Source organism: Thrips palmi, unplaced genomic scaffold, assembly GCF_012932325.1.
Source record: "Thrips palmi isolate BJ-2018 unplaced genomic scaffold, TpBJ-2018v1 HiC_scaffold_2, whole genome shotgun sequence".
Lineage (NCBI taxonomy): Eukaryota > Metazoa > Arthropoda > Insecta > Thysanoptera > Thripidae > Thrips > Thrips palmi.
In genome coordinates this window covers 7,841,378-7,858,568 of record NW_023144629.1, presented here as the reverse complement: position 1 = coordinate 7,858,568, position 17,191 = coordinate 7,841,378, and the positions used below count along the sequence as shown (strand labels likewise).

The 17,191-nt window shown below is 54.0% G+C and overlaps 1 protein-coding gene across 1 annotated transcript; it reads right to left on the bottom strand.

The window, feature by feature from the left end:
- Positions 1-13,977: 13,977 nt before the first annotated feature.
- Positions 13,978-16,928, bottom strand: LOC117647162 (myosin-2 heavy chain, non muscle-like). The gene is made up of 6 exons (XM_034388731.1): positions 16,602-16,928; positions 16,131-16,353; positions 15,919-16,047; positions 15,804-15,846; positions 15,583-15,720; positions 13,978-15,499 (listed from the first exon to the last, which is right to left on the bottom strand). Exons 1-6 carry the CDS (start codon positions 16,763-16,765, stop codon positions 15,441-15,443), a joined length of 756 nt encoding a protein of 251 aa, XP_034244622.1. The 5' UTR covers positions 16,766-16,928; the 3' UTR covers positions 13,978-15,440.
- Positions 16,929-17,191: the final 263 nt, after the last annotated feature.

The window sequence follows — 17,191 nt, the reverse complement described above, 5'->3', positions numbered from 1 at the left end:
ACACACACTCACACACCCCCGGAAGGAAGCGGGAAGAAAGGCAGAGAGGGTGCGAACTCCGAAAAACATCTGCAGCTGGACCGCGGCGCGGGCACCCTTCGGGCACCCTTCGGGCACCCTTCGGGCACCCTTCCCCTTCCATCCCCTGCGTCCGCGAGCTTGTTCGCGCGTTCTTGTGTAAGCACGGGGGACACGGTACGTACAGCGTAGCGACGCTCGGCCGGCACACCGGACACAGAAGCCCCTGGACGCCCCGGCTCAGCTCCTGCCCGCATCGCGCGGGCTCTGGCTGAGAACCCGCTTCAAACCCCCACGACAGTGCTAAATCCATTACCCACTTGTGAGAACGCAGACAATGCGAAGTTCCATGTTCAATTTCAGTTCGCGATGGTGCACACCCTCTTCAACTGACACCTGCCGTGAAAACCAAATCATACCGAAGCACGGACGTCAGCTGGCACTCGTGTGAATCTGGCACTGACCAACCAGGGCAACGCAATCGAAGGCTATGCGCGTCGCACTCATCGCTCGCGGCTGTCCTGCCCTTGGTCCTGCCGCGAATGGCAGCGAAAGCAGAGCAAACGGCCGCCATTTAGGGCCGGGCCCTGGCGGCGAGCCTGGCGGTCCCTGCGCATCACATCCGGCCTGCTTGCCGGCGAGAGGCCGTGTCACAAGGGAGCTTTGTCCTGCCCTTCCGGCCGGCAGCACGCCACAGTGGGCCAGAGGACCGGTGGAGCGGCCAAAACTCTAGACGCGTTTTGAGCTCCAGAGTCGCTAAACAGGGCTCCAACCGAACGTGTAACCCCAGCAATGGATTGCTCTCCGAACGAGGAATCCATTGGTAAGGTCACACGTTCGGTTCGAGTCCCATTTAGCGACTTTGGAGCTCAAAACGCGTCTAGAGTTTTGGCCGCCTCCACTGGTCTTCTGGCCCACTGTGGCATGCCACGCCACGCACAGAGCCGATCGCCAAGGCCGGACGGGCCAAACTCATCAACGGTACTAGCGCCGGCAAAAAGCCGAAAACGAAAGCCAAACGGAACCGCCACATAGTGATCAGGACGACCGGTGGCGGCGGCCAAAACTCTGGACGCGTTTTGAGCTCCAGAGTCGCCACACAGGACTCGAACCGAGCGTGAGCAATCCAATGGCGGGGTCACACGTTTGGTTCGAGTCCCATTCAGCGACTCTGGAGCTCAAAACGCGTCTAGACTTTTGGCCGCCTCCACCGGTCTTCTGGCCCACTGTGCGCCAGTCAACGTGCTCGCCGCCGACGCGGCGAAATTGCTCCCGAATAATCGATTTCTTTTTCCAAACGCAAACAGAAGCGAGCGCGCTGGGGTTGGTATAGGGTAGCTGGGGTATCCCGACTGCCAGACGGTGTGTTATCGGCAGCCGGTCGAGCCAGCCACCCCCGCGGCGGCGAATCGGCGAAGAACGCCAAGCGCCGCGGGGGCAGCGCGCGGGTCACACAGAGAGAGAGAGAGTCTGTCTCGGCAGAGAGACAGAGACAGTCGGCAACACCAGCGCAAGCACGGTGGTGAGGACAGAGCCCCAGACGTATCCCCCCTCGGAGATTGAGAAAATGAGCCTGGACACACATTCGACTTCGCTTGACATCATTTTGGCGCCAAAGTCACCCGCGCGAAAAAAAAAGGTTACGGCGAAATAAAAGAGTACAGAAAAGGTCGACGATTTATATTGGTTTTGTTGATGAGGAACTTTCCCCTGACTTGATAATCGCATGATTTTGATTAGCTTCCCGCCCACTTCGGAACCATGGCAGCCAAGACAGAACCATGGCAGCCAAGACAGAACCATGGCAGCCAAGACAGACAGACAGACGGACGGGCAGACAGACAGACAGACGAGACTCGGCAGACGGCGCGAAAAGTTGTGCAGTCAATCTGCAGCATCGATGATAGGCCTGCGGCCCGATAGGCCGATACGATCGCAGCGTTCCCAGGCCTCGCAGTGGTCTCCCCGTGCCCCTACACTGGTGCCCCCGGTGCCCCGGCACCTGGCGTGGGCAGCCCGTCAAGCTTCACCTGGCGTCCCGGCCGTCCCGGCGTACTACTCGGATGGGGGAGGGGGGAGGGCTGGACCACATCGGCCAGCTGGCGTTACCTGCACGCGCCAGGCACACGACCCCCCCCCCCCCCTCTTCCTCTGAATCGGCGGCGCGTCCCGCTCTCCAGCAGGGTGCAGGCAGGGCGCATGTGCCACCAAACTACTACACTGCACCCAACGAATAAAAAATGAGGGGGGGGGGGGTCGAACCCGCATAAGCACACACCGAGAATGAAGCGATGGGTGATGCGGGGGAAGCAATAGTGGGTGATAAGGCCCCAAAAATTCGGGCATGACCGCGCCGTTTTGGTGACGTTTATTGACGACGGTCGAGGCGAGCGACACCACACTGGTAGTGCCCGTGCCACTGTATGACACACGCGCATGGCCGTATTGGACACGGTGAGTGACGTAGCGTCACGTAAGCCGTGCAGCCGTGCAACCCGACACGCGCGCAGCGAGTCCGCGAAGCTCGCGAAGCACCGCGCCAAGCTGTCGGCAGTGTCGGCGCGGCGCCCTGGCCACGTCAGTGCACGTCAGTGTCCACACACACACACACACACACACACACACACACACACACACACACACACACACACACACACACCTCTACACACACACCTACACACACACGCACACACGCACACACACACGCACGCACACACACACGCACACACACACACAGCCAAGTAAAGCAGCACCAGCTGCGAATCAAAGTCAATTTATTCGAAAAAGATGAACACCAGAACGTCAATTAAACGAATGAAAGAAAAAAAAACCGTAACTGCAAATGTATGCTGACTGAGGCGATGTGTATCTTTACGATGCAATATAGTCGTACGTAGTGTAGTAGTAGTAGTAAGCGCATTGCGCGTGGCGGCACCCTGTCTGCAAATCAACACCGTGTGCATACCTAACGCATTTTCGCTTCCCACTTCATCATCTTCTCTCGGCGAAGCGACGGACGGGAAGCATATCGCGTTTCTTTATTTCAAAGTCGTAGAAGTATGTAACTCAAGCCAAGACGAAGAAGAACTGTTCGCACTGAGTCACTTGTCTGCATTCATTCACACTGTGTAAAATTTTGAAAAAGATATTCGACACTTTTACACATGGACGTTAGTTGAGTTGCAATCTCGACAAAATTCATTTTTTGCAAAATAAAAATTTGAGCCAAGATTCAAAAATCAAATTAAATAAAAATTAAGAGTGTAGGTGTCCCGCCGCGCGCTTGGGGCATTGGAGCGAGCTGCAGCCGTTGTGGTGTGCACGGTGTGCACCAGCGAGCAGCACACAGTGCAGGCACGGCACACACCACACACAGGTAGTACTGCACAGGTCACATGGGCTGCAAAAGCGCAGCGCCTTTGCCAGTGTGTCACCGAGACGAGGCACGGGCGTCCCACAAAGGCGCGTGTCCCCTTCGGGGGCCCCGCCGAGCCGCGCGGAGCCCCGCTTGGCTTTCAGGCTGCACCGCCACCGTCTTGGGCACCGTCTTCAAGACGTTGTTCGCGCACCTGGCGGCGGCCCCGGCTCGCCCCGGCCACGCGCGCGTTCCCAGGTTCCCAGGCCCTAGCCAAAAACCTGCCCATTGTGAGGGCCTCGACGGCCTGCCCCGGGCGCAACGGCTTTTGACTAGAGGGTGTGGAGGAGGTGGAGGCAGCCGGGGCAGCACACACATGCCAAGGGACGAAAAAAGCCAACAAGTGAAACTACGCTTTTTCAATTTTTCCCCCTTGGATCGCCGGGCCATGAAAGCATATTTTTCGAGTTTTTTTCGGGATCCTCCTCCGCGCGCGTATGACTGCTGCGGTAGCTGAAGGACCCGTGCGCACAGGGCGACCGAAGGTGGAGAGATGCTTCACGCATCACAGTGGGCCAGAGGACCGGAGGAGGCGGCCAAAACTCCAGACGCGTTTCGAGCTCCAGAGTCGCTAAGCAGGAATGGAACCGAACGTGTGACCCTACCAATGGATTCCTCGTTCGGAGAGCAATCCATTGGTGGGGTCACACGTTCGGTTCGAAGTCGTGGGATTTTCGACCGCCTCCGCCGTGTCCTCCACGGGTGCTGCAGGTCACGATTCGCCACGGCACCCCGAGCACGCCCTGCACGCCCTGCCGGCAGTGCCCCCGGTCATCAAGCCGCGGTGCGCGCCAAGGAGCCCGTCAAGGAGTGCGCGAGCAGGATACGGCCCGGCCCGGCCCAGCCCCGCCCCCATCTCGAGGACTGGACCTACGACGACCCAGGCAACAAAGGACCGCGGGGCGGACTGGGACTTTGGCTCGAGTGGAGGGTGGGGCCGAGTCCAATCGAACTGGGGGGACGGAAACTACTGCATTTCGCCAGCCGCGCAGCCGCCGCGCCGCCCAGTGTTTGAATTGCGTTTTTGCTGGCCGGGGGTGGCGGGGGAGGGGGAGGCTGCCGCGCCGGCGGAGGCGGCGGTGGTCGTTATGTCGCCAAGTTTGGCGGTTCATTTCGTCGTTTTCCCTCCAAAACTTGCAAAGTCCCTTCCTTCACTCTCGCGGCGTGCCTCGTTTCACGCGCGTACTAACTGCCTTGCCGCGCACTCTAGAGATAGGTTTTCTCGAAGTCGTTAGTCTACGGCGTTTACAGAGAAGCATCGAAATGACCCCCCCTTTTTTTTCTCCAGGTGCGGTTCGCATCATTTCCCGGCGGTTTCAATAAAGAGTCGGCATAACTCACAAGGGAACGTTTTCAGGTGTCAGGAGCCGATTGCTCCCGTACTACGGGATCTTAAAGACCACCTTAAAAAAGAATTTTCGGCACCCACAGTTCGTGCTGAAAGACACTACAACGCCCTAAAATGAAAGTTGAAAATTGACCAATTTTCATAAACTTGACCAAAAAATTTAACTTCAAAGAACGTCCATGAAAGCAGATGGTTCTTAGTTCCCGACGAAAAAATTTAAGAGCAGAAATTTCAATTTGCCATGGTAATTGTTTTAGTTTGAAAAGGTCTTATGAATTTTCCCAGCCTATTAAAAATTGAAAATGAAATATATTGGATCAGAAGAGGCTTTCCAAGGACCCACAGCACCGTGCGGGACACCATTACCCCTGCCACACCGCAGGACCTCTGACCATCCGAGCCTATCCTTTCCTCGTTTCGTTGTTTTTGTTTTTGGGGGTGGAGCACAAATACCCCAGGACATCTCGCAAGTGCCCGCGCCCGCGTACACTGTAGAAAAAATCCACGGGAAAAGGTACAGGCACAGTCTGGTAGACAATTTGCCTGGTACCACAGTACGTCAGCCAGTACGGCTTTCGGGGTACGGAGTACGGTTTTTCATAACACATGGGCTCTTATGGGAAGCACGGTTTTTGGGTACGGTTGTACTGTACACCGTGAGGTACGGTCTAGCCGTACCTTTTTCCTTGAAATGCACGGCTTTTTTAACAGAGCAGCCTATTAAAAATTTAAAATAAAATAAATTAGATCAGAAGAGGCTTTGCACAGTGCAGAGCACCGCGCGGGACACTATTACCCTTGGCACACGGCAGGCAGGACCTCTGACCATCCGAGGTGCCCTATTCCGCCACTAGGTTTCGACCGCTGCGTCCGAGGCGAGCCGCCGCCCCTTTGGGTCACGCTCAGTCACCGCCGACAGAAACTTTCTAATTGCTAAAGGCAAGAAACATTACAGGAGAATTCTTCTGTCTTTCGTCATTCGCCTCTATTCGCCAGTAATGTTCCACCAAGCGCTTAGAACGGTCGCTGCCGGCGGCGCTGGCCCCACCGTATAGTTAGAGCTTCTTTCCCCGGACGAGGTTTCGGCCCTAGTGATGGAGGTACAACCCGGCAGGTAGCGGCCCTACGGTACGGACCAGGACTGTAGAAAAAATCCACGGGAAAAGGCACAGTCTGATAGACAATTTGCCTGGTACCACCGTACCTCAGCCAGTACGGATTTTGGGGTACGGAGTACGGTTTTTCATAACATGGGCTCCTATGGGAAGCACGGTTTTTGGGTACGGTTGTTCTGTACACCGTGAGGTACGGTCTAGCCGTACCCTTTTCCTTGAAATGTACTGCTTTTTTAACAGTGTACAAGCTCAGTGGGGCTGGCTAGGAGGGTCATCGAGACGGTGCTCGGAAGCGGCCTTCTGGCATTGCGAGAGACTCTGAAGAGGCAACTCGCTCGCTTGACCTCGCTAGACTTAACGACATTGGGGATCTCACTAGGCGCAGACGAGCAAGTACGACAAGTCGACAAGAAGCTGGCTAGAGGCCCACTAGAAGTTTGGAGGCTCAACTGGAGCCAGGCACGCCTGACCTTTACACCCGAGGAGTCGCCACAGTCCCCAAAGGCTTGCCAGAGCAAGCGCCGACCCAGGCAAGGTGCACCAGGGATGAGTGAGCCACCCTCAGAAACAGAAACAAAGGAACGAGAAGAGGGTAGGAAAACAGGGATTCCGCAAGATCGTGCAGTTTGCGAAGTTGATTCCCTTACTGTTCAGGTTTGACCAAACAGTGGTGGGGTGGATTTCGGTATGACCCGCGGTGGCAATGCCAACGGCCTATAGTGGCCACTAGGAGTGACAACTCGAAGTGACACACGCACTTTCGCCGCGTGACCCGACTGACTGGCCACTGGCCGCCGTCCGACGGCTTGGCCAAAACGGGCCGGCCCTGACCTTGAACTTTCATTTTAGGGCGTTGTAGTGACTTTTAGCACGAACTGTGGGTGCCGAAAATTCTTTCTTGAAATGGTCTTTAAGATCCCAAAGTATGGGAGCAATCGGCTCCTGACACCTGAAAACGTTCCCTTGTCAGCCGCACGGTGCGGCCGCGCTGCCACTGCACTGCAAAGACGCAGAGACCGAGGCAATATAGGCCCTTCTGTTTGACCAGGGCGCAGTGGCGCCGCTGCGCGGGGGAATAACCAAACGCCAAAGACCGGCAGACTTATTCCGGGAGTCGTTTTCGTGGTCGCTGTCTCTCTCGCACCCATGGGGCGTCCCGTATGGGTGCAAGAGAGACAGCGCGACGAAAACGACTCCCGCAATCAGTCTGCAGGGCTCCAAGGCCACCAAGGGCCCCGCTCCATTTCGCCAATCGGACACCCGCATTACGTATTCCATTCATTGGCCGCGAACCTCGGCCCTCGACGCCCTCGCCCGCCGGGAAGTACTTTGATGTCGGGGAAGGGGAAGTCCGAGAGGGATTTCTGGGGCCTGCTCGCGAAGCAACGCGCGCGCACCCAACTCAAACTCCATCCATAGCGCCGGCCAAAAAGCCAAAGATAGCCCCCCCCCTCCCCCGCAAATCCGCAGCGTCAGCGTAAAAGCCCCCGATGACCACTCATATCTGACAACGGACTGGACAAAAGTAAAGTCGACTTTTAGTCGAAAGTCGACTTTTGGTCAAAAGTCGACTTTTGGTCAAAAGTCGACTTTTGGTCAAAAGTCAACTTTTGGTCAAGTCGACTTTGTCGAAAGTCGACTTTTGGTCGAAAGTCGACTTTTAGTCGAAAGTCGACTTTTAGTCGAAAGTCGACTTTTAGTCGAAAGTCGACTTTTAGTCGAAAGTCGACTTTTAGTCGAAAGTCGACTTTTAGTCGAAAGTCGACTTTTAGGCGAAAGTCGACTTTTAGCCGAAAGTCGATTAACCAGCAAGCAAACCGTCCCCAGTCGGTTAGGTGCCCCCAGGGGCCCCCAGGTGCCCCTATGCCCACATGACGAGGCGCGCGGGCTGCGCGGGCCGCGGGCCGATTACCAACGCAAAGCGGAACCAACGCGCCGGATGAGGCTGCTCCCTCCACTCCAAACCCTCGCGTCCCTTTCCCTCTTTCCCTCCGTTTAGGAAAGTAATGCGAGGTGGGCCCGGTGCGCCCGGTGGGCCCATTGACGGCATGCACCGCGGCCGGGGCACGCCTTCCAGGTGTGCTGCGGCGCGTCTCGAGCCCCGCCCCGCCCCCCCCCCCCCGCCCCGCCCCGCCCACCCCGCCCCGCCCCCCCCCCCCGCCCCGGCCGGCGCGTGCAGGGTGAAGCTGCGCCACGCGCCGGTGGGCTAATGACACCGCAGCCGGGCGAGCTCTCGCTGTCTCTCTCGCACTCGTGGGGCGGACCGCCGTGGCCCGCAGGTGTGCGAGAGAGACAGAGCGACGCACTCCGCAGGCAGGGGCAGGCGGGGCCTCCGAGGCGCACGACGGCAGCTGCACCGCCGCGCTGCACTCGCACACACTTTCGCCCTTCGTGCAGGAACTGCGCCACTGTATTTGCCCAAGAGATGAACCCCGCCACCGCGCACGCACACAGACACCAACACACGCACGCACACGTCGAGCCGCCACGCGCGCGCGCAAAAAAAGTTAAAACAAACAGAATGGTTTTGGCTGCTTTTAGCCACAGTGTCTACGCACAGCCTATTTTGACGCGGCGCGGCGGGTGAGGGCGGCGAGGGCGCGCACCCTCGGGGGACGACGAGGACGAGCCGAGAGACACGCCGCCGCCGCGCGTCCGCGACCGTCCTCTGGGGAGTCTTCGCGAGGACGAGCGCGCGCCGCGGCGAGTCAAGACACCCGCCATTCAGTGCGGGGGCGGTGGTCGAACCCGCGGCCGCAACAAGTACACAGCAGCATGCGAGCACTTCGCCCTCGACCGTCGAAAAACTTGCGAGCTGGCACTGCAAAAAAGCCCGCAGTCCTTGGAGGAAAAGTCGCAGACAGTCACGACCCGCTAGTTCCCCTGTTTTTCGAAAAGTGCTTTTAGCTCTGGCATTCGAAGCCGAGTACGTGGCAGCGACTGTGCCGCCAGTGTACGTACCGCCACAAAACACGCCGCCGTGCCGTGCGCATGCTCCACAGTTACGAATTAGCTCCTTTTTCTGCACTCACTGCCCCTTGTCAAATTATTAAAGTGGGGGGGGGGGGGGGCGCAGGGCAGATGCGGAGTGCGGGCTGCGCGGGGGGGGGGGGGGCGTACACAATAACCTAACGGGGCCGGGCAGGGCGGTGGGGCGTTCGCCACCGGTGTGGCGGCAGGGCAGACACGTGCTGGGCCGTGCCGCCGCGCCGACAGTGTGCCGACAGGGCCGACACAGGGGGGGACCCGTGCCGGTAAGAAAGGCCCCCCGCCCCCCGCGCACCCGGCGGCTGGCTGGCTGGGTGGAAGGAGAGGAAGGTGTGACCGGAAACGCACGGAAATAGATTGGGAAAAGGGGGTGGCGGGCGGCGGGGTGCTCCGTCCCCGTCGCACTCACGGGGCTCGCCGTGGCGGTGCGAGAGAGACAGACCGCTCTGCTGGATCGCTGGCGGCTGGGTCCCCGGGTCCCCCCATCGGTGTAGAGTAACGAGAGGGCGGGCGGCAGACGGAGGAGCGTTTGGGGGAAAGGACCTACCTCCACGCACACCTACGCATAACGCCACACACACGCCCCCACCGACACCAACACAAACACACGCGATGCGATCCCATTCTAACCGGAGCGCCGCGGTGCCGGCCGTGCCACAGTGTGCGCCACAAGGCGGTGCCGCGGTCGGCAGATGGCGCCGAGTCCACGCCAAACTAATGGAGAGCACGGCACGGCACGGCACGGCACGGCGCACATGGCCGAGCCGAGGCAGCGCGAGGCCCTGCAGCAGACTGATTCCGAGAGTCGTTTTCGTCGCTCTGTCTCTCTCGCACTCGCAAGAGCGTTGCGTATGGGTGCGAGAGAGACAGAGCGACGACTCTCGGACGGAATCAGTCTGCCGGCCGCCCTGGCCGCGCACACACACGTCCCCGGGGAGGGACTTCTCCTCCCCCGCAGTCCCCGGCAGTCCCCGGCAGTCCCCGCACTGGATCAGCAGCCAGGAAGCACTCCAAGTAGTGCGTCGGCGCGGCCTCCCCCCTCATTCCGAAGGGAGTAGTTGCTCGGGGACGACGCAACTCTTAATCCGATACGAGAGAAGGATGGGTTTTGCGGCATGCAATTATACATGCAGCTCCCCCCTCCTCTCTCTCTCTCTCTCTCTCTCTCTCTCTCTCTCTCTCTCTCTCTCTCTCTCTCTCTCTCTCTCTGCTCCAGCTTTGGGGGGCAAAAGAGCGGGAAATGAGAAAGCAGATCAAAAATGTGTGATATCAGCGATACTGTCGCGTTCATTTTCAAAGAGCACATCTAAAATTTTAAATTGAAATCCTAGTTTTCGACACATGCCACTTTTTCTCTCTTTCTCTTTTTTAAGGGGTGGACTCGAAATGCCTTTCCCGCAGGTCACACCTTCGCCTCCTCTTTCCGAGGGGCTCGAAAAGCCCAAAGCATTCCGGCAGACGCTTGGCAGGAACACACCAACAACAGCCGAACCAGGGATAGGCAACAGATGTCCAAAATACTGACACCATTCGTCAAAAACGTTTCCGAAACGACAACAACGCCGCTTTTGCCGGCGGTCGGTGTTACGAACATAATGGACGGTGGTCTTGCCGCCCAGCGTACACACTTCACCGCATTAGGGGCGAATTGGAAATGGTAAGGGTTGAAAAATGGGGTGGGGGAGGGAGGAAGAGAGAGAGGAAGAGAGAGAGAGAGAGAGAGAGAGAGAGAGAGAGAGAGAGAGAGAGAGAGAGAGAGAGAGAGAGCGGCGACCCGATACACCCAAGTGTCAAGTCGGACACGCTACATGCCGGTGCGGGTCCGCGGAGCAGGGGGATGACGAGGCGCCAAAGGGGTTGCTCTCTCTCTCTCTCTCTCCCCCAGTGGAGCAGTTGGCGCCGTCCCCAGAGGCCCAGAGGGTTTTGCCGCTTCATCCCCTGTGTGTTTTCCGCATGTGGTCCGCGCGGCGCCGAGCAAGGCCGAGCGCACGTGCAGCTGTGCCGACACCCACGCAATCAGGGCATTCTTGCACACTGTAATCCCCCTCCCCCCTCCCCCTATCCTCGTCCAGAAGAAACCGCGGGCGTCATGCCGCGGCGCTGGCTGCGCTAAGCTCTGCCTTTCAAGACGGACGGGACAGCATTTGATCGCTGGCTCGCGCTAAACCGATCAGCGTGACACACAAAGCGGGCGGCACACTGCTGTCGCGAGTCGCAGGGGGTGGCGCCATGCCGCCGAGACATCGATTGAGACATCGATCGAGACATCGATATTGCAACCGACTGGAACAGCGTTGATGAGTGGCTGTCCAGCCGGGATGCCGAAACGGCTCGATATCGACTGAGGTTTCCTATCCGATATCGAATCGGTTGCGATTTAGATAGGACGTCAATTCGGCGTCCAATTCAAATTGCTGTGACGTAGAAGATCCTCAGGCGATGTCGTTTCTCCATGGTTCTACCCAGGATCAGTAGACATGCCTTTCGTCTGTTGCTCCATCCTCATCCTCGCGCCAGCGACGCGAGCGCGCCCTGGTGGCGCGATCAGACATCGCGCTGCGCGAGCGAGCCGACCGAGTCAGTTGGGTGGCCTACCCGACGGCCCGACAGGCGCTCCGTGCCCCGGCCGCGTCGGTTCGGTGGCCTACCTGCCCGGCGCACTGGCGCCTTGCGACTGGCGCACGCCCGGGCCGCCAGACTTGGCTTACTCCGCCGTGAATCACGAGGGACCGCGAGCTTGACATGGGTGGGCGTGCGGCTGGCTGGGCAGTCCGTCGCTCCGTCTCTCGCACCCACCTTGGAGTAATACTGTGGGGAGTCCTAACTGGCGCGGCGGTGGGCCGAGCTGTCCTGACGCATGCTAGAGCAGAAACCACCGGTCGGAAAGCACTCCATGAAACGACCGAATTCATCGATGATGATTACATCCCGTCCATGCCTCGCCTTCTATCCTTTTCAAAACCAGAACTTTCTAAGTTGCCCCAGTCGGAGCTATGGTGGCAAAGTCAGAAACATCTCTTCTCTCTCTACGATTCGCCGGACACCTAGTACCACGCACAAGAAACGCCCTGAACTCCGAAACGGTATGGGTTAGCTCCAATCTGTGCATCCCGTAAATCCTCACTCTTTGTGACAAGATGAGCTATTGGAAAGTCTCTAAGTTGAAAATCAAGCCTTCAGGGCGTGGCAAACAGAAGTGCAGCTCTGTTAGGACCCTAACAGTATTACTCCAAGCACCTCACCGGGCGCCCCAGAGTGCGAGAGAGACAGCGACGACTGGTCAGGGAGATACGGTCCACGGACGGGACGGGGGAAGGGCGGCTAGGGCGGCGTGACGACTGCGGCTGCGGCACGCTCCGTCTCTCTCGCACCTTCGCGGGGCGCCCCATGTGTGCGAGAGAGACAGAGCGATGGCTCTGGGAGCCAATCAGCAGCGTGCCAGCGTGCGGCCGAGCTGCTCCTGTTATCTGCAGGAGAGGGGCATTGGGCATGGCACTGTAAGTCGGAAGGCAAAGCGAAGGCGAAGGCGCTCCTACACTGCCGAGCCATTGCGGCGCTCTGTCTCTCTCGCACTCATGGGGCGTCCCATAGGGGTGCGAGAGAGACAGAGCGACGAAGTGATCCACGCCAAGGCGCAGCCAACAACCCTGCGACGGGCCACTAAGAACGACAGGCGGGAGCTTTGTCAGGGGGACTTTCCAGTACTATGCTCCACTGTCGACAGGAGCAAATACACTCTGGTTGCAAGAGTCGTAAAACAGCAGAGATCTCATTAGTCGCATGCGTTAGTTACCCCATCTGGGACCATTCTAAGAAAGATTGTGGTGAAGGCAACAATGCGGCTGAGCTCTGAGATGACAGTCTTCAAGGCCCCAGCTTCAGCGTTAGCTTGAGAAAATACGATAGAAGTTAAAAGACAAAGATGATGGTGAAACAAGGTGCCTTGTCGGAATGGGATTTCCCTCACGAGGCAGCATAAAGATATCCAACCACATTGGAATTCACCGAAAGTGCTGCGGTGAAGTACTTGGAGCATGATGACAACATATAAAGGAATGTCTAAGTGCCTACCCATTAAAGCCATTACTAGGGTTGATACATTAAATTGGGCCATTGTTGACATTCATCGGAAAGGAACGACAGGGAACATACTCAAGAATGAAACGACGCACAGAACATTTTTTAGGCTGGCATTCAACATGTGCACAACCATCTGCTAGAATGCAATATCCCCTTCTGAACTTTGTACTGTGAAGCATTAAGTTGACAGTTCAGCTAACGTTTCGTCGAGTCATAAATGTGTGATGCAGCCAGCCAGTCCATACCCCACCATGCAGTACACGATGGAGCATTTTAAGCCGACCAACTAGAGCAGAATGGCATGGTAAGGACTGGACCAGTGACTGCGGACATTTCCTTGGTGGTTCCGACCGTCCTGACACCAATCATCGTCGTTGTTTTCGTTTAAATAAAGATTTCGGCAACGAACGGGACGGCCCTAGAGGCCGCTAGCAGAAAAGAAGTGTCACTAACCTTGCCCAAAGGAGCTGCCGGTCTGACCCATAGTGACTTCGTCGATGTTTACCGTCTTCAGTGGAAATTGACATAAACCGGCTATTGAAACGGTGAACACTTGGTAAAAATCATTCTTCTCATGCCAATAAAAGCTGAACACTATGTACCAAACCAAAACAAACGGTCATGCACCCGGGAGACACGAAGATTGAAAATAGCCGTTTGAACGACACCGAGGTGTTGACTGAACTTTTTGTGATTACCTGAATATGCGTCCTGTCGAACTTCCTCAGAAAAGTGGGTTTCAGTATTGTTCCTTACGATGCGAACAACAGATGAACTGCTGAGCAAACAAGTAAAATAAATCACAGCGGAGTGACATGTGGTCACGCAGCGTTGGCAGCAGTGCCCCACTATTAGCAGCAGCGACTACACTATCAATAACGATATCAGAGGCGGAAAATTCAAATTCAAGAAACCGATTTGTCTTTTGCCTCGGCTCGGCTATGCAGGTTTATCGAGGCTTTCTTTACAAAAACTCTTCGAAAAAGGCCGTTGAAGTAAACCAGGATGCAATCTACAATGCAATTTTAAGGCACTCACTTTATTTCACTTTATATAATTACAAAACATGTCCAATTTAATTTACTTCATCACTGTACCATTGCATTTACACAACAGACTATCATAAAATTTGATCTCAGAAAAAACATTTAAACAAGCAGAACAATAATAGAGCCTTACAAAGCGGTTATTGTATGCAAAGAGCACAACAGATACCTTTAACTACCAGTACTAGGATTTTCTTTCAGTCCACAATTTTTCTTTACGTCCAGGCTAGACCACTGGCTTCAAACTGACAAATTTGCTTTTACAAATATCATCAATTACCTAAACCACATCATAAAACAACAGGAACCCTGTAGGTGTTACATTACATAATTGTACTTACAAAGATAAGTCAGACATTTGTAAAAAATACAAGTCTTAGTCTACAGAGGAAAATCAAAGTTGGCAGCTTTAGCTTTGAGTAATAGTAGTTTTGAGAGTCAATTGCCCCTATGGCAAAGCACACCTTTTCGACCAATAGGATAATAAGCAAAAAATTGAATGGCTTTAATGAGAGAAGAACGGCATAACTATAATCAAGAAGACATCAGTCACATATCGACAGAATTTGATAACTACTATAGACTTTACCCTTAAGGAGTAGAATAATTTTTAACTCTAAAACATAAATGACAACAATAAAAGTATTACAGCAATTAAAACATAACACAATCTTATAGTGAACCATGTATTCCATGGTAACAGTATCAACACAAACCATATATAAAACTTAATGAGAATAAAAATAGCACCTTGAGCTCAGCAATTCAAATGGACGGAAGAAAGTTGCAAATAAACATAACATAGGATTTTCTGTAGCTGCATCATTTGCAATCCATTCCATTCCAGCTTTTAGGTGCAAAGAGAATTATCAGCCACTGGCAAATGAAGCCTGTTAAGATTCAATAGTTGGCCAAAGCAGTAATATACTGCAATTCGAGATTTACACAGTATCTGTACAAAATTCACAGACTTTCTAGATTTCTACATTCAAGTGACACATAATGTTAAGCTTTTATAGAGCACAAGCAGTAAAGAGACTTACGAAATTTTGAGAAACAGGCTAAAAACAATAGGGTCTAATGAAAGATGAAAGAGTTTGATCATGAAACTAAATTGGTAAAAATATTACAGATCAAAAGGAAGTCAACATCAATATCACATGAATTGCATTTTTTTGCTGTTAAGTATGCAATGTAATCTTGGAGCAAAGTGTCACAAAGTTGCACTTTACAATATCAAGCAAACATTTCACGTGCCTACTTTTGTTAAGTTTTTGAGCATTGAGAGTTTGTACATTATGAAGATCATAATTGAGGCTTAAATACTGCTTCACAAATTGAACCCAGGCTTACATTAACCAACTTCGGTTACTTTAAAACCATCACACAGCCTGTTCAAAATATTTTCCACATTTTTAATTTCTTCATGGTTACGCAATGGAACCCTTCCTCTCATCCCCGTTTCCTTGCATTTCTAGCTCTCGTTCATCTGGGCAAAAAATAACAAGTGACAGTGGGACACAGGATGTTAGTGAGGAGTAGCCAAAACAATGGAATACACTGAGTACTAACCGACTGCTTGGTCATCCTTGTCACCCAGATGGTCTCCTCTGTGCTCAGACTCCTTTTCCTCTGCATGGTAGGGCTCAGGAATGTTCCTTACCTCATTTTCTGCCACTGCATCATTTTCAACTTTCTGAGGTACTGCAGCTGTGCAAAATATAGAAAAAAAGAACAGTTTTAGTATAAATTTGGCAAGATTAAATGCATTAGATGGCTCAAACTGACAGCACCTGTGCTAGATGAAGTTTTCTTTGGTGCATTTTCTACTTTTTCCTGAAAACAAAACAAAAACATCAGGAAACAGAGCAAGAATACATAAACCTGACATGGATATCTGTATAATACCTTCAGTTGACTTTCAAGTTTTGCAACCTGATCCTTAAGTTCCTGTATCTGAGTGGTTAGGTCGGTTTTCTCAATACGCATGGAATCTATAGTGCCACTTTTGGCAATATCAACTTTTTTTAAGGAATCCTGCAAGGAAAATTTTAGTTACATGGTTACTAAAGATGTGTGTAAAACGTACCAGTTACAATGTGGATGGAACAGAAACTTACCAGCTCAGTGACACACATTTTCCATTTGGTGTTGGCACCATCGAACTTCTTCTCGGAAGCAAGTGTTTCTTTGTTGCTCTCCTTCAGATTGCCTTCGAGTCTCTGGGCAGTTTGCTTTTCGGACTCAACCGTCTGTACTAGTTTATCATTGTCCTCTTCAAGGCGCTTAACTCTACCTTCAAGTGTTGATCGGTCTCGTCGGCATTGATCCAACAAATTGGAACTGTAATAAAAGAAATGCGAAATTAGTTTATAAAGTTAATCCAGTAAAACTTCAGGTCATTGGTCATTATAAATGTGAACTAAGTTAATGGAAAACAATTCTGGTATTGGAGATGAGCAGAGTCAATGCAAAGTATGTTTCGAGGGAAAAAAATGAGAGCCAAGACATAACCGAAGCGAATAGTTGCTAATGAAGTCACTGATCTGAAACGTGTCAATCTGACAGGCCAACGATGACGCCCACCTCACCTCGATTTCATGTGCTGGCTCAGGTCGTCAATCTGCTTGAGCAAGTCGAGGTTCTCTGTTGACAGGGACCACCAGTTAAACAGGAGGAACAGGGACAGCAGGGCGAAGCAGGCGATCAAGAAGTGGCCGCGTCCGCCGCCACCGCGCAGCAGGTCCACGCCCATGGCTAGCTTGAGCTTGGACAGAATGGGCCGCAGGGCCGCGCAACGTGCGTGCCGAGCACCAAGGCGAAACCCCTTCGCAATCACAAATCCGGCTGACAAGACGCGACGGCGCTTGGGCTTGGCCTGGCCTCTAACCTCCACAACAACAGTAACAACACACAGTCGCGGGGGCGGGGGAGAGGGGGGTGGGGGAGGGGGAGGGGGAGAGGGCGTCCAGGGGGCGTCAGTAAACAGACGAGCTCGGTGTGCATGACCTGACCGCTGGTTAGGTTAAGAAGCACCCCTTATCTTTCTTTACTTGACGAATTCTGTCGTGTGCATTCGTACAAGGTGGATCGCGTTTCAAGTACTTGGAACATGTTTGGCTGGAAGAAGTACACAGAAAAATGGCAACAAAATACTCTTTTTGTTTTTAGTTTGAAGGGA